At 35.3% G+C, this 23,857-nt stretch overlaps 1 protein-coding gene across 1 annotated transcript in view; it reads left to right on the top strand.

Moving 5' to 3' along the window:
- ADAD1 (adenosine deaminase domain containing 1) overlaps positions 1–23,857 on the top strand; it is a 72,481-nt gene that overhangs the window by 35,138 nt on the left and 13,486 nt on the right. The window contains exons 5-9 of the mRNA XM_032292374.1: positions 2,974–3,099; positions 12,429–12,552; positions 14,391–14,561; positions 15,733–15,962; positions 18,323–18,560. Coding sequence (XP_032148265.1) covers positions 2,974–3,099; positions 12,429–12,552; positions 14,391–14,561; positions 15,733–15,962; positions 18,323–18,560 — 889 coding nt within the window. The remainder of the gene's footprint in view (positions 1–2,973; positions 3,100–12,428; positions 12,553–14,390; positions 14,562–15,732; positions 15,963–18,322; positions 18,561–23,857) is intronic.

The following is a 23,857-nucleotide window of genomic DNA, read 5'->3' as shown; positions in this document are numbered from 1 at the left end:
TATAACATCGGGAAAAATCCACACCAAGACAATGGATTACTCAACAAGGCTAGTTTTACTTCCTGCAAGAAGAAGACAACTGGCCAGCAGTCTTGCCACAAAAGCACCTATTCTTTAACTATATGAGGAAAAACAAGTATTGGCTGTTACAGCTTTTGAAGAAAACAGATTTGAGACTCTCAAGTCTCCTGAACACCTCTTGTTGCGCCAGTTATAGAGGTAGTCACTACACTATTTCCCAGCCTATCTGCTTTGTGTTTGTGCTCGCTCGCTCTCTCTCTCTCCCTCTCTCTCTCTCTTTCTTTTATATATACATATGTATATACATATATATGTATATGTATACATATATGTGTGTGTATGTATATATATATATAGAGAGAGATACACATATGTGTGTATGTGTATATATACACACAAACATATGTGTATATATACATATGTGTGTATGTGTATATATAGAGAGTTTTTTAAAAATATATATATTTTTTATATTTTATATTTTTTAAAATATATATATATATTTTTAAAGACAGTTTTGCTCTTGTCACCCAGGCTGGAGTGCAGTGGCATGATCTCAGCTCACTGCAACACCTCTGCCTCCCGAGTTCAACGGATTCTCCTGCCTCAGGCTCCCAAGTAGCTGGACTACAGGTGCCCACCACCATGCCTGGCTAATTTTTGTATTTTTGGTAGAGATGGGATTTCACCATGTCGACCAGGCTGGTCCCAAACTCTGACCTCAGGCAGTCTGCCCACCTCGGCCTCCCAAAGTGCTGGGATTATAGACCCACTGCCACACCAGCCTAGTTTGCTATATGTTTTTAACTGGACCATATCTTCATTAAAAATAATGATATATCCCTGAAGATAAGTTCAGGCTACTCGTAATACTGTTACTTGAAATTAGCAACTTGATGTCAAAGAAACAGTATTATCTGGCATTATATGTGCCATGTTTCTACCTCATCCCTGACCTCTAATAATTTGTGAGACTGTTTCATTCCTTCAACAGCCAGCACACATTTATAGGGAAACAGTATGTATTTGCTCCTGATTCCTTCACATACACAGTAAGATACAATTAGTAAAAAAGGCTTAATTCTATTCACAATATTTATTTCTTTCAACTAATCTATGATCAAGAAGTATATTGGTGTATTACTGATTGTCAAATGTTATGATCATCCATAGCAAAAAATTTTATCATTGGCCAGGAGCTGTGGTTCACTCCTATAATGCCAGCACTCTAGGAGTAGTCCCAGCTACTCAAGAGGCTGAGGTGGAAGGATTGCTTGAGCTGAGGAGGTCAAGGCTTCTGTGAGTCATGATTGTGCCTCTACATTCTAGCCTGTGCAACAGTGTGAGACCCTGTCTCAAAAAAAAAAAAAGGTTTTTCTTGCCACATATATAATTTTTGTCCTGTCATCACTAATTGCAGTGCACTTTTTAAACCTGTATCATCACACAAACTAACTGCTTAACTATATGTAAGACATGATTAAAGTATGGTATTTTCATTCAATGGGACCATTTAGAAAGAATGAACTAATACTAATTTCTGCCTTTGATGTCCAAGACTAAGTAAATGTAAAAGGGTTTAGCATTTCTAGTTTTTATTTAAGTTATGTACGTTTATATTTATGGATTGTTTCTCAAAATGTCCGTAAGAAACTGTTAGTATTGGTTGCATCTGAGGGAAACATTTGAATGTATGCCTTGTTTCTATTTTTTAAAACATTAAATTTCAAAAAATCATGTAATGTAAACTGCTTTCTCCCTATATCTTAAGTTTTCAGTGATAAACAGAGCCAGCAGTTTGCTCTGCTTTCTCTCAGAGCTTCATTTTGTGATTAACTTTGTGACTGTTCTTTTTGATAATATGAATTTACCTATTTTGCCAAGAAGAATATTAATAATATTTTTTAAATGCAAGTTTAATATAAACAAAAACATATAAATGGATTAACTGAAATGAGGTATGTCCAGTTAGTGGAATGCTAGCTGAGAATAATGTACTTTTAGCATTTATCTACCTTTTAGAATATAATGACTATGAAGCAGGTAATAAGATTTCTGTAGAAATTATACATTTCAAATATATGCAATGCATGAGAAGAAAATTTTGTTGTATTTTTACACCTCTGAGAGTACTAAATGGACTTTAAATCTCTTGCTAGACCACCAGCAGCCACAATGAAACACCAGGAAATATCAGTGGTGTACAACCAAACTTGGAGAAACACTATATTAAGTGATTCTATAACCTCTCATTCTCTAAAACAGTGATTCTTTATGAGATACACAATTATATATATATTTTATATATATACATATATATGTACACACACACACACAGCAGAGATTTCCAGGGCCCTACTCTAGAATCTCAAGCTCTGTCATGTTTTTAACAAAGAATCCATAGATAACTTTTGATGTATGTTCTCGTTATAAACTATTGTATGGTAACCTTAGGTTACTTAGAGCTAGCTTCCTCCTCTTTCACAATCTGTATCTTTTTTAGTGAGGACCTGGAACTATGTCAAGAATCTAAATGCTTAGTGGGTTTTAGAAATTCTCAATGGGACAAACAAGAGAGTGTATTTTGGTTGTCATTAGAGCATTCAGTGGGGTGCTGGTCATCTTGCAAAGTGTGGCACAGCCCTGTACCACAAGGAATTATCTTGTATCCTGTATGACTTTTGAATATTTCATCAGACAAAATCTACAGATATAAACCATTAGTCTTCTAGTATGTAATACACATCTTTTTTTAAGTTATCCAAAATGCTGAATAACTTGTGTTCTTTTAGAATTGAATACTTTGAAATCTCAGTTATGACCTAAACTATAAATTTGCTTACAGTTGCCTATAAATTATTAAGTAATTTGATTGTAAATTTATAATAAGATTAGCAGCAGCTCTGGGAAGAGCACAATGTTCTTGAAATTCACATTTTGATTTTTTTCTAGAAGGGAGATATATTCAGTATGCAAAGATTTCACAGATCGTTAAGGAAACATTTAATCAACTAATTTCTAATCATTCAGAATGCCTGAAATACAGCAATTCATTGGCTGCTTTTATAATTGAAAGAGGTAAGTCCAAATATTTGGGATGTGTTAGAAAAAATAATATTGTAATAATCTAATAGTAATATTTTAGTTGACTATCTTTGCCCCTGTTTGCAGTGGTGTTGCATTGATTTGAAATGACTTTTTCTAGTAAGTATGGGTCATTAATCACAAGATTCACCAAAGTAGAGATAAAGCACACTGACCAGGACCCAACAGAGAACTGCAAAATGGGAAAAGTCCTAACGTTTTAAACCTTAGCCCTGCTGGCACCACTACCTTCCTAAAATCTAGTCCTCAATAACAACATTAAGAATAGCATCTTTTCTTCGTTTTCAAGTAAAAAAAGACTGAAATACAGAAATCTTATTCCTGTGGACGTAATGTTGTGATTCTATGTTCTTTTGTTAACCCTTTAATATTCTGAGTTTATCATTAATTGAAACCATTTGAGTCTTATATTCATCTCTGAATTAGATATTATAAATTACATAGAAACAATTTGAGATTTGGTTCCTATTCTTAAGGAGTTATGATCTAAGTGAGCAGAGTAAATATATATACTAGTTGAAAGTCTAAGATGATAAAAAGTTAAAATTTTTTTTCCATAATGCAAAAAATGTGTGACTTAAATTCATAGATAGGAAAGAAATGATAGGGTTTAAAATCTTTTGGAATAGGTGAGACTTAAGCTGTAACTTTAGGAGTTGATAAAATTTGGATAAATAGCAGAAAGGAAGACATTTTTGCAGAGAGAAAGGAATGAGGGAAGCAGCAGTAGGAAAACTCTTTATGGGGCAATGAGGTAAATTTATTGCTAGTACAGATTAGTCTATGTACAAGAGTAATACAAAATGCAGTTAGATTGATAGTGCCAGATTATGGAGTGACTTACAAACCAGTCAAAAGTTAAATTTAATAAGATCAGTCAAAGCTGTGATTTCAAGCAATGATAGACAATGGGCTGTAATTGTTGGAAGCATTAATCAGACTCAGCTCTGCTACTTAAATTACTTTGGGGAAACTATATACTTAACATCTCTGTGCTTTAATTTTTTTCTCATTTCTTAAAAATAGATATAATAGAAACAATAACAACCCAACTTCAAAGAGTTGCTAGAATTAGATATGATAATGTCAATAAAGTATTTAGCATAGTACTTGGCATTTAGTAAAAGGCCTAATTTCATTTGTAATAATTAAGATAAATTAATGTTTAAACAGTAGTTGACAATTTTTTAAAAGATTGCAGGGATTGAACCTGAATTATGGAATCGCAATTATGTGGTTGTAATGGGGTACCTACATTAGAGTTGAGATGGAAAGGGAAAAATACATTTTTTTAAAAATGTATTTGATAAGGTAAAAGTAAGTAAATGATAGAGGAAGTGACATGAATAAAAAGTAATACCAACATTTAAAGTTGACAGAGGATAATCATATTTCCTCATCCACATGGAATCTAGAAGCTAGTGTGAAGCTGATTGGAGAAGTGCATGGATAAGAATAATAAATGTAGTTTTAGATAATATGAGTGTGAATATAAGAAGGAAAAGCCTGAGGTATAAAATCAAATGAACATTCCTGGAGTAACTCACACCATCAGTACATACTTAAAATGTACGATTAGAAGCTTTGTCTTACTGTTTGTTTGTTTTTTAATTTCAATAGCTTTGGGGAACAGGTGGTGTTTGGTTACATGGATAAGTTCTTTAGTGGTGATTTCTGAGATTTTGGTGCACCCATGATCCAAGCAGTCTACATTGTACCCAGTGTGTAATCTTTTATCCCTCACCGCCATACTATCCTTCCCCCTCCACCCCCCGATTCCCCAGAGTCCATTATATAATTCTTATCCCTTTGTCCCTTCCTGGCTAAGCTCCCACTTGTGAGAACGTAAGATGTTTGATTTTCCATTCCTCAGTTACTTCCCTTAGAATAATGGTCCCCAGCTCTGTCCAGGTTGCTGCGAATGCCATTATTTCATTCCTTTTTAGAGCTAAGTATTATTCCTGGGGGGTGTGTGTGTGTGTGTGTGCGTGTACATGCGCATACCACAATTTCTTTATTCACTCATTGATTGATGAGCATTTGGGCTGGTTCCATATCTTTGCAATTACAAATTGTGCTGCTATAAACATGCTTGGGCAAGTGTATTTTTTCATATAAAAGACGATTTTTCCTCTGCGTACTCAGCAGTGGGATTGCTGGATCAAATGATAATTCTAGTTTTAGTTCCTTAAGGAGTCTCCATACGGTTTTCCATAGTGATTGTACTAGTTTACACCCACCAGCAGTGTAAAAGTGTAAATTCCCTTTACACTACGTCCACATCAACATCCATTATTATTTTAATTTTTAAACTATGACCAGTCTTGCAGGAGTAAGGTGGTATTGCGTAGTGGTTTTGATTTGCATTTCTTTGATAATTAGTAATGTTGAGCATTTTTTCATATGTTTTTTGGCCATTTTATGTCTTCTTTTGAGAATTGTCTATTGAGATTATTTGGTTTTTTTCCTTGCTGATTTGAGTTCCTTGTAGATTCTGTATATTAGTTCTTTGTCAGATGAATAGTTTGCAAAGATTTTCTCCCACTCTATGAGTTGTCTGATTACTCTGCTGATTATTTCTTTTGCTGTGCAGAAGCGTTTTAGTTTAAGTCCCATCTATTTATCTTTGTTTTTTGTTGCATTTGTTTTTGGGTTCTTGGTCATGAACTCTGCCTAAGCCAAAATGTAGAAGATGTTTTTTCCAATGTTATCTTCTAGAATTTTTATGGTTTAATGTCTTAGACTTAAGTCTTTGATTAATCTTGAGTTGATTTTTGTGTAAGTTGAGCAATGAGGATCCAGTTTTAGTGTTCTACATGTGGCTTGCCAATTATCCCAGCGTCATTTGTTGAATAGGGTGTTCTTTCCCCACTTTGTGTATTTGTTTGCTGTGTCGAAGGTCAGTTGACTCTTAAGTATTTGTCTTTATTTCTGGGTTCTCTATTGTGTTCCCTTAGTCTGTGTGCCTAGTTTTATACCAATACCATGCTGTTTTGGTAACTACAGCCTTGGAGTATATAGTTTGAAGTCTGGTAATGTGATGCCTCTGGATGTTCTTTTTGATTAGTCTCACTTAGGCTCTTTTTTGGTTCAATATGAATTTTAGGATTTTTGTTCTAGTACTGTGACGAACAGTGATGGTATTTTGATGGGAATTGCACTGGTTCTGTAGATTTCTTTTGACAGTTCGGTGATTTTCACAATATAGATTCTACCCATCCATGAGCATGGGATGTGTTTCCATTTGTTTCTGTCATCTATGATTTCTTTCAGCAGTGTATTGTTGTTTCCCTTATAGAGATCTTTCACCTCCTTGGCTAGGTATATTCCTTAAAAAAAAAAAAATTTATTTTTTTGGCAGCTGTTGTAAAGGGTGTATAGTTCTTGATTTGATTCTCAGCTTGGTCACTGCTAGTGTATAGCAGAGCTCCTGATTTTTGTACATTGATTTTGTATCCTGAAACTTTACTGAATTTTATTTATCAGATCTAGGAGCTTTTTGGATGAGTCTTTAGGTTTTTCTAGGTATACAATCATTTCATCGGTAAGCAGTGACAGTTTGACTCCCTCTTTACTGTTTTGGATGTTCTTTATTTCTGTCTCTTGTCTGATTGCTCTGAGGCTGGGACTTCCAGTACTGTGTTGAATAGAAATGGTGAGAGCAGACATCCTTGTCTTGTTCCAGTTCTTTCTCAGGGGGAATAATTTCAGCTTTTCCCATTTCAATAAAATGTTGGCTGTGTGTTAGTCATAGATGGCTTTTATTATCTTAAGATATATCCTTTCTATGCCAATTTTGCTGAGGGTTTTCATCTTAAAGAGATGCTGGATTTTGTCAAATGCTTTTTCCGTGTATATTAGAGATAATCACATAATTTTTGTTTTTAATTCTGTTTATGTGGCGTATCACATTTATTGACTTGGATGTGTTAAGCCATTTCTACATCCCTGGTATGAAACCCAGTTGATCATGTTGTGTTATCTTTTTATGCTGTTGGATTCAGCTAGCTAGTATTTTGTTGAGGATTTTTGCATCTGTGTTCATCCAGGGATATTAGTCTTTAGTTTTCTTTTTTTAAATGGCTTCTGCTGGTTTTGGTATTAGGGTGATACTGGCTACATAGACTGTTTTAAGGAGGATCACTTCCTTCTCTATCTTTTGGAATAGTTTCAGTAAGATTCGTACCAGTTCTTCTCTGAATGTCTGATAGAATTCAACTGCAATCTGGTTGTAGACTTTTTTGGTTGGCATTTTTTTTATTACTGCTTGTTATTGATCTGTTCAGAGTTTTTATTTTTCCTGGTTTAATCTAGGAGGGTTGTATATTTCCAGGAATTTATTCATCTCTTCTAGGTTTTCTAGTTTGTGTATGTGAAGGTGTTCACAGTAAACTTGAATGATCTTTTGTACTTCTATGTCATGGAACAGGGTGGTTCTGTTATGAGTTGCTGTTAAGGCTTGTGTTGTTTGGCCTCCAGCCAGGAGGTGGCACTTTCAAGAGAACATCAGCTGTGGTAGGAGAATGGGGAGGATATAAGCTTGCCCTTTCTTAGCCAGGATAAATATTCAGTTTTCTCTGGCAATGGGTGGGGACATAGAGTTCCCAAGAGTGTCTTTTGTCTTCAGCTCTCAGGACACATAGATAAAAACCATCAAGTGGGAGCAGGGTTAGGAGGGCCTGAGCTCAGACTCTCCTTGTGCTGTGGCCACTGTGGGGGATGGCAGGGTGGTTCTCAGGCCAATGGAGTTATGTTTTAGGGGGATTATGGCTGCCTCTGCTGTGTCATACATGTTACCAGGGAAGTTGGGGAAAGCCAGCTATTCATCCCCCCACCTTGGATTCTACTCAGGAAAATTTGTGCTCAGTCAAAATTATTACAAACTTCAGCTAGACGCTTCCTTTAGCCTGTGGCCCCTCCCCAGTTCCACTGGCTGCCCTACCCAAGGATCCCTGTGCGATAAAGCCGGGGATGACTTTCATGGGCTGGGTACTGGGAGTGCCTACAGGGTTCTTCCTGCTGTTTCTCTTCTATTTTTCTTGGCTCCCTAAATTCATTTCATCTCTAGGTAAGGTTAAATCCTTCTTCTGTGATCTGGAGTTTCAGGTTCCCCAGTAGGGATGTATATTCGAAGTTAGACTTCCCCCTCTCCCCCGCTGCTTTGGGAGCTCATAGTTTTCCAGCTGTCTCACAGAGTTTGCAGTGGCAAGCTGCTGCTTTCAAAGGGTCTGTGAATTCTTTGGTCTTCCTGGTATGTTCCTGCAGTGGTTCTTGGAGCAAAAGTTCATTATGTGAGTCTCCACAAGCTATTCTATTCATCCAAGTGGGAGCTGCATGTTAGTCCTGTCTCCTATCTGCCATTTTCCCTCATAAAAAAAAAAACCACCTTACAGTTTTTAATTGGGTCTATAAGCAGCTATCAAATCTAAATGTCCTCTCTCCCCTGCCACCAAATATGTATACTTTACTGCACTTGTATCCATCTTCCCTACTGTGACAATAGAGGAAGCATCACTCCTCCTATAGGCTAATTCTTTCACTTAAATTCTGATTCCATTCCTTCTCACATCTTGATAAATTACTTCTTTTGGTTAACTCTTAACCTATTTGACTTTTTAGAAACATTAAACACAGTTTACCACACCTTGTTTTTTTCTACCACAATATCCTCCTCGTCTACCTGCCCTCCACCCTACCCCTCCCCCGCAATATTGACAACAAATTTCAAATATATAATACAGTATTATTAACTGTAGCCTTCATGCTCTATATTAGGTCTCAGTTATTTGTTTTACATCTCTTAAGTTTTTAACCTTTGATCAGTGTCTTCCCATTTTCCCTGCTTTCTAACCACTAATAACCACCATTCTACTCTGTTTTTGTGAGTCCAATCTTTTTAGATCCCACACGAGTGAGATCATGCAGTGTTTGTCTTTCTGTGTCTGGCTTACTTCACTTAACATAATGTTCTCCAGGTTTATTCATATTGTTGAAAATGGCAGAATTTTCTTCTTTTTGGGGGTGAAAAATATTTCATTTTATATATATGTCACAGTTTCTTTATTCATGTATTGAGACATTTAGGTTGTTTTTGTATCTTGTGGAAATAATGCTACAGTGAACATGGGAGTGTAGATATCTCTTTGGATCTTAATTTCACTTCCTTTGGATATATACACAGAAGTGAGATTGCTGGATTATATGAGAAGTTATATTTTTATTTTGTTGAGGAATCTCCATAGTTTTCCACAATGCCTGTAAAAATTTACATTTCTGTCAAAAGTTTACACTTCTGCCAAATTTAGGTTCTTTATATCTATATCCTCACAAAAACTTAGTTTTGACTTCTTTATAATAGCCATCCTAACAGGGGTGAGAATATCTCATTGTGATTTTGATTTGCATTTCTCTGATGATTAGTGATGTTGAACACCTTTTCATATACCTGTTCTATGTCTTCTGTAAAAGAAAATGTCTTTTCAGGTTCTTTTCACATGTTTAAATCAAGTTACTTGTTTTTTACTATTGAGTTGTGAGGGTTACTTAGGTACTTTGGATATTAACCCTTTATTGGAGATATGGTTTGCAAATGTTTTCTTCTGTTCCATAGTTGTCTTTTTATTTTGTTGATTTTTTTTTTTTTTGCGTTGTAGAAAGGAAATGTAACAACCCAAGATGGTTTTTACTTCAGTAGCTTTCCCATAAATTTTTCAGCATAATATATAACACTTCTTTCTCCCAAATTCATCTTACACCATTCCCTTCACCCCACTTACTAGATCAGCTATACTTCTCTCTTTGCCCAAGAAAGAAACAGTCTTCTGTCTTTGCCCAGGGTGGTATGCATATGTTACTTCTTTTGACTAGAAGAATACTCTGTCTCACTGGTGCTGAAAGTTAAATTTTACCTCGTTAGGGAGGGATTCTGCAACTAGTCTGCATGAGATAAGCTTTTCTCTCATTATCTTCACATGAGCCCCCTAATTGTTTCCTTGGGAGCACTTACCACACTTCAGGGTTTGTTTAGTCTTTTTTCTATCTTCTCTGCTGGAAATCTCATGAAGGTATGTCTTGCTCAACGTTTTATTTCTAACATCTACTTTAGTGCCGGTACTTGGTAATAGCTCACCAGTTGTTGCTGAATTATTAGGTTGGTGCAGAAAACAAAACATGACAAGAACTGCAATTAGTTTTGCACCAGCCTAATAGTAAAAGTCCTTTAGGTAGTTGTGACTGTAGAACTGAACTTTGAAAAATGAAAACGCAAGATTTCCTGAAGTAAGAGATAGAATGAGGAAGATATTCAAATGGGATCATAGGGGAAGAAAGAATAAACTAGTCACTGGGCGATGGAAAGGTCTACTTAGAATGTGAGAGGAAAAAGAACTGCTAATTTGAATTGTGCATTTTTGGAGCATAGAATTTCCAGGAAATTTCAAGCAAGGCACAGCAAAATGTGGATGGAGCAAAGCTACTGGAAAAAGCATAAAGGTTTTGTTTTGTAGGAGAGCAGCTTCAGTAGAACAGAGAAGGAAACTAATTTGGTTTATAGCATTTGAGTAGATTAAGAAAAATCAGAGGCATTAAATATAGATAATTTAAGACAGAAGCAGAATGGCAAATGAAGTGTCTTAGAAGATCAAAACCATCCAGGACATAGGCATAGGCAACAACTTCATGACTAAAACACCAAAAGCAATGTCAACAAAAGCCAAGATAGACAAATGGGATCTAATTAAAATTCAGAGCTTCTGTACAGCAAAAGAAACCATCATTAGAGCAAACCGGCAACCAACAGAATGGGAAAAAATTTTTGCAGTCTACCCATCTGACAAAGGGCTAATATCCAGAATCTACAAAGATCTAAAACAGATATACAAGAAAAAAAAATTCAAAAGTGGGCAAAGGATATGAACAGACACTTTTCAAAAGAAGACATATATGAGGCCAATAAACATATGAAAAAATGCTCATCATCACTGGTCATTAGAGAAATGCAAATCAAAACCACACTGAGATACCATCTTATGCCAGTTAGAGTGGCGATCATTAAAAAATCTGGAGACAACAGATGCTAGAGAGGATGTGGAGAAATAGGGACACTTACACAGTTGGTGGGAATATAAATTAGTTCAACCACTGTGGAAGACAGTGTGGCGATTTCTCAAGGATCTAGAAATAGAAATTCCCTTTGACCCAGCAATCCCATTACTGGGTATATACCCAAAGAACTATAAATCCTTCTACTGTAAAGACACATGCACACCTATGTTCATTGCAGCCCTGTTTATGATAGCAAAGACCTGGAACCAACCCAAATGCCTGTCAGTGATAGACTGGACAAAGAAAATGTGGCACATATACACCATGGAACACTACCCAGTCATAAAAAACGATGAGTTTGTGTCCTTTGTAGGGACTTGGATGAATCTGGAAACCATCATTCTCAGCAAACTGATAAAAGAACAGAAAACCAAACACCGCATGTTCTCTCTCATAGGCAGGTATTGAATAAGGAGAGCACATGGACTCAGGGAGAGGAGCATCACACACTGGGAGCAGTTGGGGGTGGCTAGGGGACGGACAGTGGAGGGTGGGGAGGGATAACATGGGGAGAAAAGCCAGATATAGTATGCACCTATGCAACAACTTGTACCTGCACTTGTACCCAAAAGCCTAAAGTAAAACAAAATTTTTTAAAAAAAGATCAAACACATCTAGATGTAGAAGAAATAGCCATATTTGAAAGCTAAAGACATTTGGTAATTCTGTTGATTGCAGAATTAGATGAAGTATTATAAAACATCTGCCTTTTTTGTTGAGATACTACTTTTTAATTTTGCTTCTTAGAAGAATCTAAGACTCTTATTTTAAATTGTGGAATTATTTTTTCATATTTTCATTTAGTATATTCTACTAAATTAAAAATGGTGTGGTCGGGCGTGTTGGCTCATGCCTGTAATCCTAGCACTTTGGGAGGCTGGGCAGATCACAAGCTCAGGAGTTCAAGACCAGCATGACCAACATGGTGAAACACTGTCTCTACTAAAAGTACAAAAATTAGCCAGGCGTAGTGGCATGTGCCTTTAATCCCAGCTATTCAGGAGGCTGAGGCAAGAGAATCACTTGAACCTAGGAGGCAGAAGTTGCAGTGAGTCAATATCATGCCACTGCACTCCAGCTTGGGTGACAGAGTGAGACTCTGTCTCAGAAAAAAAAAAAATGGTGGGGTAGAAGTGAGAGTTGAACATAGGGGAGAGAGTGGTTAAATTAACCTGCTACTGTCTACCTTTTTCTTTTAGCTGGACAGCATGAGGTTGTAGCTATAGGCACAGGTGAATACAATTACAGCCAGGGTATTAAGCCAAATGGAAGAGTATTGCATGATACTCATGCTGTCGTTACAGCAAGAAGGTCTCTTCTTAGGTAAGATAACACATATATTAATGTTATTAAATATGAATGCTGTCAACCCAAAGTAACTTCATGTAAATATCTTCATTTACAAATGGAATTTTATTGATCATAGAGCCAAGGATGTCACATTTTCTTATCTGTCATCGGATTGATTCCATGTCACCTTTGGAATGTTTGTAACTGCAATGTCTAGTTATTGGATTTTAGTGGCTTCCATTATTAAGACCTGTGAAGTAATAGTGCGTGTGTGCGTGTGTGTGTGTGTGTTTTACTGGGAGTTTCATTTTTATTGCCCAGGCTGGAGTGCAGTGGTGCAATCTTGGCTTACCGCAGCCTCTGCCTTTTGAGTTCAAGTGATTCTACTGTCCCAGCCTCCTAAATAGCTGGGATTATAGGCTTGCAGCACCACACCCGAGTAATTTTTTGTATTTTAGTAGAGACGGGGTTTCACCATGTTGGTCAGGCTGGTCTCGAACTCCTGATCTCAGGTAATCCACCTGCCCAGGCCCCCCAAATTGCTGAGATTATAGGCATGCGCCACCATGCCCAGCTGAACTCAGTTTTAAGAATCCTACAATCAGCTGGGCACAGTAGCTCACACCTGTAATCCCATTGTGCCGTCAGCTACTAGGTCTTATTCATTTTGGTTCTTTGAAGCATTAAACTGACTTTTTATTTACCTTTTTCTTATGGATGTTTTCAAAGACACACAAATGAGAATAGGATAACAAATTCTCATTCAGCTTCAACAGATATTAGCATTCTGCTGTCTTTGTTAAATATCTGCATTCTCACTTTTTGTGTTGGCGTTTACTTCAGTGGAGTATTTTAAAACAAATTTAGACATTCATACCTGTAAAAATGTAAATTTGTATCTCTAATAATGAGGAAAGAATCCAATAATCTTAAAAGTTATTCAGCAAGACTATGAGGGTAATGCAGTTCATTGCCTTCCACCCCTCTCGGTGCTTACGGAATTATTTGACCTTTTTAAAAGCTACCCCTTTTGTATAACTGATCCCTATGCTTGGCATTTTTATATACTGGTGCTTAATTTTTTACTACCTATTTCTGATAATGGGATTCAAGGGAGTATATCTTAAAAGTTATGGTTTATTAAATAAGCGAAATAGTATTTGTCCTTGATTTGATTAGTTGTAGTCTTTTAGATCTTCCCTTTTTAAAAAAAAATTTAATTAAAAAATTTTAAATTATTGTGAATATATAATACTTGTGCATATTTATAAGGTACATGTAATATTTGTGTTAGGAGCATTCTAGTTCCACTCATTCAGTTATTTTGAAACATGCAGTAAATTATTGGTAACTATATCTGCTTTATTTCTTAATACAACTTATGATGTTCATTGTATTATTCCTATGCTCTTTTTTTTTCTTTAAACCCATTAAGGAGAGGGACCACAGTTTTTGTGATTTTTGTAATTGTTTGGGTAGGGAAGGGGAAATAGAAGTAAGACAAAAAGTTGGCACTTCATCTGGAAGGCTGGGAGCAGAACTGTCTGAGGAAGAAGGGAGGAATCAGTAGAGAAATGAGTCTTTTGCAGAATATGATAGTTGGAAGACTCAAATATGAAATGGAAGTGGAGTAGTAGACAAGGAATGGTGTTTTATAGAATGGTGTGTTACAGGGCAGACTGGGCTCCAGTTAGGGACTTTCAAGAAGTTTAAGCTTCATTAAATAAAGCTAAGATTAATTTAGAGTTCTTACCTGTGTCAAAATTTTTGACATTCAGGGACATTGCTACTGACACATATGGACATGATGCTCATTAAGATACATCTTTTATAAAGTTTATTACTTGACAAAGTTATAACATTTATTTTAGGTACTTTTACAGACAACTTCTACTCTTCTACAGCAAAAATCCTGCTATGATGGAAAAATCAATATTCTGTACAGAACCAACTTCTAATCTACTCACTCTTAAACAGAATATCAACATTTGTCTTTACATGAACCAGTTGCCTAAAGGATCAGCCCAGATTAAGTCACAGTTGTAAGTATTATAGAAGTTGTTTTTAAAAGCAAGTAGGATGGCCATGCCATAGCATTCTGACTTCCTATAGCAAATAGAACATGTAAATTCTAATTACTCATATTTTCCATTCAGCCTTGAGTTACTATATGTGGCATGCAGGAGACCCTAAATTCGTTCCCTTCCCCTCAGTCTAATCTATCACTTCTACAGGTTGAGCTTCCCAAATCCAAAAGTCTGAGATTCAAAATGCTCCAGAATTGGAAACTTTTTGAGCACTGACATATGACACTCAAAGGAAATTCTCATTGGAGCATTTCATATTTCAGATTATTGGATTTGTGTTCAACTGGTATATATAAAGCAAGTATTTCACAGCTTGAAAAAAAAAAATCTGAAACACTTCTCGTTCCAAGCATTTTAGATAAGCAATACTCAGCCTGTACTTAAAAGTCCCATGTACTTCACCACATTTTTTGCTATGCTATTTTTTAAAAAATCTTCTACTTCTTTCTACTTTTAAGACCTCATACACCTTAGGAAGTACGCATTTATGCACTGTTCACATATAAATACAAGAGTTAAGAAAAACATTAATCTGTGTCCAAAATATTGCTTTGATTAATGAATATCATCAGGTAGCATAACATTTAAACAGTACAAACAAGAACAAAGAAGACAGTAAAAGTCACCTTAAGTCTGACCATCTAGTGGTAATCATGAGTAATATTTTAATAAAAATCCCTCTGCTAACACTGTTGAAAATAAGGTCAGTGTTCTCTAGAAAAAAAAATAATTTTGCATTTTTTGAAGATGACTCATAAAGTGAGTTTCCCTTTTTTTCATTTCTTCATTTTGTAGTTTTAAAAAATGTTCATACAGAGGAGGGAACTAATTCACAAACTATGATAGGGATAAAAATTAGCGTTTCTTTTATTTGAAGGGACATAAAGTGATAATATGAAAAGTATCTCTATTGGAAGCTCTAAATGTGTTTCATTTCTGTTTTATATTGCTATTATAGAATAAAGGCACTCCATTCCTACTTTGCTTTCTTGTATCTGTTTCTGCTACTGGAATTAAATGTATACTGGGAAGTTAAACATGTTAAAGAACATTTCTTAGGTACAGGTAGATTTTGGTCTGTCACCTTTGTTTTTTTAAAGGAAGAAACTTTCTTTTCTTTCTCTAGACGTCTTAATCCACATTCTATATCTGCATTTGAAGCCAATGAAGAACTGTGCCTCCACGTGGCTGTTGAAGGCAAAATTTATCTGACTGTTTACTGTCCTAAAGATGGTGTTAATAGAATAAGCAGTATGTCCTCAAGTGACAAATTGACAAGATGGGAAGTGCTTGGTGTACAGGGAGCATTGCTGAGTCATTTTATACAGCCAGTTTACATCAGCAGTATACTTGTTGGTGAGTGGGATTTCAAAACCTCCTGGCCTCACTCACCAAGCAAATTCTCTGTATTTTACTTATCAGTATAAAATTAGTTTTTGAATATGTGAAACTTTATTTAAAGTCAAAACACAGACATGTTTTGTAGAGCTGTTGGTTTCATGGTAAATTATCAGGGAGAATGAATGGATCCCAAAGGTGGGAGGCAGAGATTATGGGATAAAGGAGTCATAAGATGTAGTCACCAGCCAACTGGAAAAGGAAATTCCAGAGAGAGTTCTTTCTGTTGCTTTGGGAAACACCGGAGACACAGGGAAATGAGGGAAAGATCAGAGAAAAACCTTGGTTGTGAAGCGTATTTCTGAGGCCTTTCAATTTCCAAAGCACTCAGCATGCTGAAGGTTCATATTTTGAGGAATTGTTTTCTGTACCCCAACATTATTTTAAAGCTTTACTTTTCAAAAAGTTTGCAGAAACAAATTTGATGCTGTGGTGGTTCTGTAGGTACTTATTTTTTCATTTTATGATGGTGGTCTTTTTAAATTTAAAACATAGGATCTAGGCTTTTCTTCCAAAATACTTAGAAATGTTTATCCAGAAGTTATTTCCATCCAGAGGTCCTTTTCATATACTGACTTGATTTGTATAATTGAGTATAGAGAATCCTTCCTAGTGAAGAAATCCATTTTAAATACAGTTCATTGACTTTTAAGAAGCAGTTGATAACCTTAGGGAATCTGTTATTCAGTCCTTTCTTTTTTTCTTTTTCAGATCACTTTCAGAATGTTAATAAAACACTTGCCTAAAGTCAGTCAGTTTGCTTAGTGATAGAGCCTGGACTCAAACCCAGCTTTCATAACTTTTCGTGCTGCTGCTTATGATCGATTTTTTTATATATGAATTATTGTCAGGTCAGGTCTTCTATAGTCTTTGATTAGACTTAACCTTTGACTTTAACCTTGGAGTTTCATGTTATTTCAGATCATTTTGAATGAATCAAATCAAAATTTTTCAATTATATGATAAAATTTTAGAGATATATCTTCTAGGAACAAGATTGTGCCTCGAGATGTATTAAAATCATACCTCAGATATAATAAATTATTAATGCACACATAAATGAAGGGAAAAGTAAAATTTATAATAAAATATTTGTAAGCTTTTTTCTATTATATTAGGTTTTATACTTCCCATTAAGGCATCTAGGTAAACAATTTGATGTTTAAAGTATTTCATGAAAAACTTGACTTACAGGGTTTTTTTTCTTCCTTTTTCCAAATTTTTTTTTTTTTGGCACAACCATTATCATTATTTAATTGCAAAGTGTAATAAATAATTAGGTTTTTTTAATCCTTATTATCTACTGTTCATTATAGATATATTAACCATTCCTCACACCATATTTTTTTCCAACTTTTTTTCTGTGCCCAAGTATATTTTTTATTTGATTAGTTTTCATTTGTCACTCTTGATTTGTCTTGATCATTTGTCACTCTTGATAAACACTTAGGGAAGTATTTAGAAAAAGGATGTCAAAAGTGATACATGTCCTTTTTACATCATTTTCTAGTGCCCAGATAGTCATAATGTGGCCCTAGTAACCATCTCAACAATTTTAATGATAAGGATGCAAAACTTTGTGAAATATGTCCAGTGGTTTACAAAGATTCTGTTGATGCCAGAACATCTGATCTTCTGAGGAAGAAAGAGATCTGGTTTAAAATTACTGTTTTTTAAATAGGAATGACTGCTTCCTAACTTCCATTTTAAGTTTGATGCAGCCCAGTGTTTTTTAATGTAACATTGCATCTTTTTGAGGTCTCTCCTTCAATAATTATCATAACTGAGAATTCAAAGCTTTTGGTATTGGTCCAATTTTAACCAGAAATGGTCGTTCTTTAAATTATTTTACATTGTGAAATTGGAGCATTGTGGTATTGGAAAATTTGTAATTTGTGGCCCTTAGATGTTTGAAAATAACTCATTTTCACCAATTATTTTTCATCCAGATTTGTCGACTGCCCTGCAAGAAATCAGCATATAATGCAATCAACAAATCCGGATGTACCAGATTTCTTTCTGAGTCAGTTACTAAAGTACCAGTTTCTGAATCAGCTGTGGCTCTTTGCTAATACTCAATAGAGGGACTTTTCATTATTTTCTGTATCAGAGTCTTTTTTAAAATGGAAAATCTGTTATTACCTTATTCTGGTTCTGGTTAAGAATATGGAATAGATGCTAAGAGAGTAGAACCAGGAAAGGGAAGGTTGTAAGATAAAAAATAGAGAAATGGGCTTTAGACGATTCGCAATCATTTATTTTTATTTTTGGAATGATCTTTTAATATTGAACTTGAGTGTTTTGTTTTTGCTTTCTAGGTGATGGGAATTGCAATGATACCAGAGGCTTAGAAATCGCTATAAAGCAACGTGTTGATGATGCACTCACTTCAAAACTTCCTATGTTTTACTTAGTCAACAGACCTCATATTAGTTTAGTACCCTCTGCATATCCACTTCAAATGAACTTGGAATATAAATTTCTGAGTCTGAATTGGGCACAAGGAGATGTTTCTTTGGAGATTGTGGATGGCCTGAGTGGGAAGATCACTGAAAGGTTAAAATTACTAATTTATTTAAACCATGTATTACTTAAGTAGAAGAAGCATTTTATTGCAGTTTTTATTCTAACTTTTTTGAATACCACCTATTGAATACTGAACAATATCATTAGTTGAATGTGACTATGTTGCAGGCGTTGTACTAATTTAAAATTTTTTTCTGACAAGAAGACAGACGTGGAGAAGTTATATAGCTTACTGAAATTCATGCTAAATGGTAGAGTCACCATTCAAACCCAAGGAATCTGGCTCCATAACCTATGTTTCTCCAACTGTCATGTCATATCATTAGTATTAGAATCATATAAACTTCTTTAGAAATTCAGTTTCTTCTGCTGAATCTGACTTTTGGATCTGGAGCTCAGAAATTATATTTTTTATATACTCCTTCAAATATTACTTATGTACCCTTACATGTAAGAACTATGGTACTATGTTATACTGTCTTCTTATAAAAACCCTTAGGTTGGATGATTCGATTTTTTTTTTTTTTTAACAGTTTCTGAGATTCAATCTAGGTTAAATGTCTCGCCTAAGGTTACCCAAGTAGTTAATGACACAGCTGAGATTCTGACACAGACATTTTATTTTCAAAGCCCTTGTTCTTAACCAGGATGTTCTGTGCCTTCTAGACATTTCTTTATAATATCCCTGCTATTGATTTATTTAGTAAAAGTGACACTGTTCTTTTGGTGTGAACATACATTTGTGATGAGGCAGTGATAATGTTAAAAATTTAAATGCATAAAATTGCTTTCTTTGTGAAGGAGAAATTTAAATGAAGACCACATAAAAATGTTTCTTGGCAGTCAAGAAAGCTCATACCTGTAATCCTAGCAGTTTGGTAGGCTGAGGCAGGAGCATGGCTTGAAGCCAAGAGTTTAACACCAATCTGGGAAACATAGAGACCCAGTCTTTTTTATAAAAAGTAAAAAATATTAACCAGGAGCAGGAGTGCATACCTGGAGTCCCAGCTATTTGGGAGGCTGAGGCGGGAGGATCACTTGAACCTAGGAATTTGAGGCTGCAGCGAGCTATGACTGCACCATTGCACTCCAGCCTGGGCAACAGAGCAAGACCCTATCTCAAAAAGGGAAAAAAAAAAAAAAAGTAAACGTTTCTTATTATGAACTCAGTTAAGCATAACACTGATATTTTAACTAGGATGAATTATACTGTTATCAAATAATTTGGGCCAGCATCAACAAGTGCTTTACTATTAAAAATAGACCCAACTAAACATATACAGACAAACAGGTCTTCTATGCAACATATTAAAACATTGTTTACTGAAAACATAAAATAATAGCATAACTAAGATGAAGTGTAAAATGAGCTTAACATTTTTTACAGCCAAATACTTGCCAAGTAATTACAAATCAAAAGAAAGCAGAAGCTGGGTGCAGTAGCTCACTCCTGTAATCCCAGGACTTTGGGAGAATGAGGTGGGCAGACTGCCTGAGGTCAGGAGTTCGATACCAGCCTGGCCAATATGGCAAAGCCCCATCTCTACTAAAAAGTCAAAAAATTAGCTGGGCATGATGGCAGATGCCTATAACCTCAGCTACTTGGGAGGCAGAGGCAGGGAGAATCACTTGAACCCAAAAGATGGAGGTTGCAGTGAACTGAGATTGTGCCATTGCACTCCAGCCTGGGCAACAGAGTGAGACTCCATCTCAAAAATAAAAAAAAAATAAAGCAGAATATGTAGTCTAAATATTAGGCAAGGTATAATTCAGTCCCAAAACATTACAATAAGAAAAAAACCTTAGCAGTATAAACAGTATAATTTATACAGAAGGCAGAATAGTTAAGAATGTTTATGCAGAAAGTGACATAGCCACATTCACAAAGCACAAATTATAGAAGAGGTAAGGCAAAATAGAAACACACTACTTGTACAGACAATGACTCACCTCTTTCAGTTCATGGTAGATCAAGTGGACAAAACAGTAAACAAGGATATAGCCATTTTAAATAACAGTAAGGTAGGTTTCATTATTTTAAACTCTACATCATAAAAATATAGAATTTACCTAGTCTTCAAGAACCTACAGAACATTGACAAAAAGCTGACCATGTGTTAAACCACAGAGAAAATAACAAATTCCAAAAAGTAGAAGCAATATGGACATGTTCTCTGATTATAATGAGATAAAACTAACAAACTCAGAATACTAGAAGCTGCTTTACTTGAGAAATTCTGACTCCTAGCTCAAAGGGGAAATATAAAATGAAATTGTAGACTATTTTGAAAACAGGGATATTGAAAATATTACATATCAGAACTTGCAGGTTATACAATTTAAACAAAGAGCTGAATAGAAAAGTCAGAGCCTTAAATGCATATAACAATAAATGATAGAAATAAAACTAGAAATATAAAGAAAAGAGCTGTAAAAAACTAAAAAAGGCAAAATTACTTATAAAAGCTGATGTAAAAAGTCACCAGTCTCATATAAAATAACAGATAAGGATCCAATTAGAAGATTAAGAGGATCATAAGCTACTTTGTGTAACCATGCAAATGTATTTTAAAGCCTAAATGAAAAGGATAAATTTATAGGAAAACATTACTGGCAAAACTTATAAAAAAGGAAGAAAATATAAATGTTATTTTCATGAGAAAGTTACCAAGAAGGCACCTTAACTGTTCCTCAAAAGTACCATTCTGAGGTAGTTCAGAGGGTTTTTTTCTAAATCTTTAAAAAGCAGATAATGCCAGTGCTATCCCAAATGGTGGAAAGCATCCAGGTACTTTTTTGAAGCAAGTATATGATTGATACTTAAATCTAGTTTTTTTAAATTGTTGATCAAAGCCACAATGAGATGCCATCTCACACCAACCGGAGATAACATATTAGAAAGAAGGAGTTACAGTTAATCACTCTTTGAAGATGGTATTTATATCTGGAAAAAAAATTATCAAAACCACTGCAACAAAAGTATGGTGGAAAATTAATATGTAGAAATCAATAGATTTTGTACACATTAGTGTATGTTAGCTATTGCTACATATAAACTACCTCGAAACTTAGTTGTTTAAAACAGCTATTTATTATTACTACTTGGAAGTTCTAGAGTCAGCTAAATGGTTTTCTGGATTTTATTGGCCTCTCCCACACATCTGAGTCAGAAATTGGTCACCTAAAGGTGAGGTGAGCTGATCTTAGTCCAAGGCTAGTCCTAGTCACTTGGGAAAGGCAGCAGTGCCAAGAGGGCATCCTTGTCTTGTGCTGGTTTTCAAAGGGAATGCAGCCAGTTTTTGCCCATTCAGTATGATTTTGGCTGTGGGTTTGTCATAAAAAGCTCTTACAATTTTGAGATATGTTCCATCAATATCTGGTTTATTGAGAGTTTTTAGCATAGAGGGCTGTTGAATCTTGTCAAAGGCCTTTTCTTAATCTATTGAAATAGTCATGTGGTTTTTGTCTTTGGTTCTGTTTATGTGATGGATTACATTTATTGATTCGCATATATTGAACCAGCCCTTGCATCCCAGGGATGAAGCTGACTTGATCGTGGTGAATAAGATTTTTGATGTGCTGCTGGATTTGGTTTGCCAGTTTTTATTGAGGATTTTTGCATCGATGTTCATCAGGGTTATTGGCCTGAAATTTTCTTTTTTATTTGTGTCTCTGTCAGGTTTTGGTATCAGGATGATGTTTGCCTCATAAAATGAGTTAGGGAAGATTTCCTTTTTCTGTTGTTGGGAGTCTGGTACCAGTTCTTCTTTGTACCTCTGGTAGAATTTGGCTGTGAAACCATCTGGTCCTGGACTTTTTTGGTTTGCAGGCTATTAATTGTTGCCTCAATTTCAGATGTTGTTATTGGTCTGTTCAGGGATTTGACCTCTTTCTGATTTAGTCTTGGGAGGGTATAAGTGTCCAGGAGTTTATCCATTTCTTTTAGATTTTCTGTTTTATTTGTGTAGAGGTGTTTTTAGTATTCTCTGATGGTAGTTTGTATATCTGTGGGATCGGTGGTGATATACCCTTTATCATTTTTTATTGCATCTATTTAATTCTTTTCTCTTTTCTTTATTAGTCTGGCTAGTGGTCTATTTTGTTGATCTTTTAAAAAAAAAAACTCCTGGATTCATTGATTATTTTTTTTAAAGGATTTTCATGTCTCTATGTCCTTCAGTGCTGCCCTGATCTTAGTTATTTCTTGTCTTCTGCTAGATTTTGAATTTGTCTGCTCTTGCTTCTCTAGTTCTTTTCATTTTGACATTAGTGTGTCAATTTTAAATATTTCCTGCCTTGTGGGCATTTAGTACTATAAATTTCCCTCTACAACCTGGTTTAAATGTGGGCCAGAGATTCATGTTGTGTCTTCATTCTCACTGGTTTCAAAGATATCTTTATTTTTGCCTTTGTTTCATTATTTATCCATTAGTCATTCAGGAGCAGGTTGTTCAAGTTTCCATGCAGCTGTGTGGGTTTGAGTGAGTTTCTTAACCCTGAGTTCTAATTTGATTGCACTGTGGTCTGAGAGGCTGTTTGTTATGATTTACATTCATTTGCATTTGCTGAAGAGTGTTTTACTTCCAACTATGTTGTCGGTTTTAGAATAAGTGTGATGTGGTGCTGAGAAGAATGTATATTCTGTTGATTTGGGATGGAAAGTTCTAGATGTCTGTTAGGTCTGCTTATTCCAGAGCTGAGTTCAAGCCCTGAATATCCTTGTTAATTTTCTGTCTTGTTGATCTGTCTGATATTGACAGTGGGGTGTTAAAGTTTCCCACTATTATTGTGTGGGTGTCTCAGTCTCTTTGTAGGTCTCTAATAACTTGCTTTATCAATCTGGGTGCTCCTGTATGTATTTAGGATAGTGAGTTCTTCTAATTGCATTGATGCCTTTACCATTATGTAATGCCATACTTTGTCTCTTTTGATCTTTTTTGGTTTAAAGTCTGTTTTATCAGAGACTGGGATTGCAACCCCAGCTTTATTTTTCTTTTTATTTGCTTGGTAAATATTTCTCCATCCTTTTATCTTGAGCCTATGTATGTCTTTGCGCATTAGATGGGTCTCTTGAATACAGCACAGGGATGGGTCTTAACTCTATCCAATTTGCCAGTCTGTGTCTTTTAATTGGGGCCTTTACCCATGTACATTTAAGGTTAATATTGTTATGTGTGAATTTGATCCTGCCATTATGATGCTAGATGGTTATTTTGCCTGTTAGTTGATGCAGTTTCTTCATAGTGTTGATGGTCTTTACAATTTGGTATGTTTTTGCAGTGGGTGGTACCAGTCGTTCTTTTCCGTGTTTAGTGCTTCCTTCAGGA

This window comes from Sapajus apella, unplaced genomic scaffold (assembly GCF_009761245.1).
Source record: "Sapajus apella isolate SASKATOON/1434 unplaced genomic scaffold, GSC_monkey_1.0 scaffold27, whole genome shotgun sequence".
Taxonomy (NCBI): domain Eukaryota; kingdom Metazoa; phylum Chordata; class Mammalia; order Primates; family Cebidae; genus Sapajus; species Sapajus apella.
Note: the sequence above shows the minus strand (reverse complement) of the source record. Positions and strands in the feature narration are given on the sequence as shown.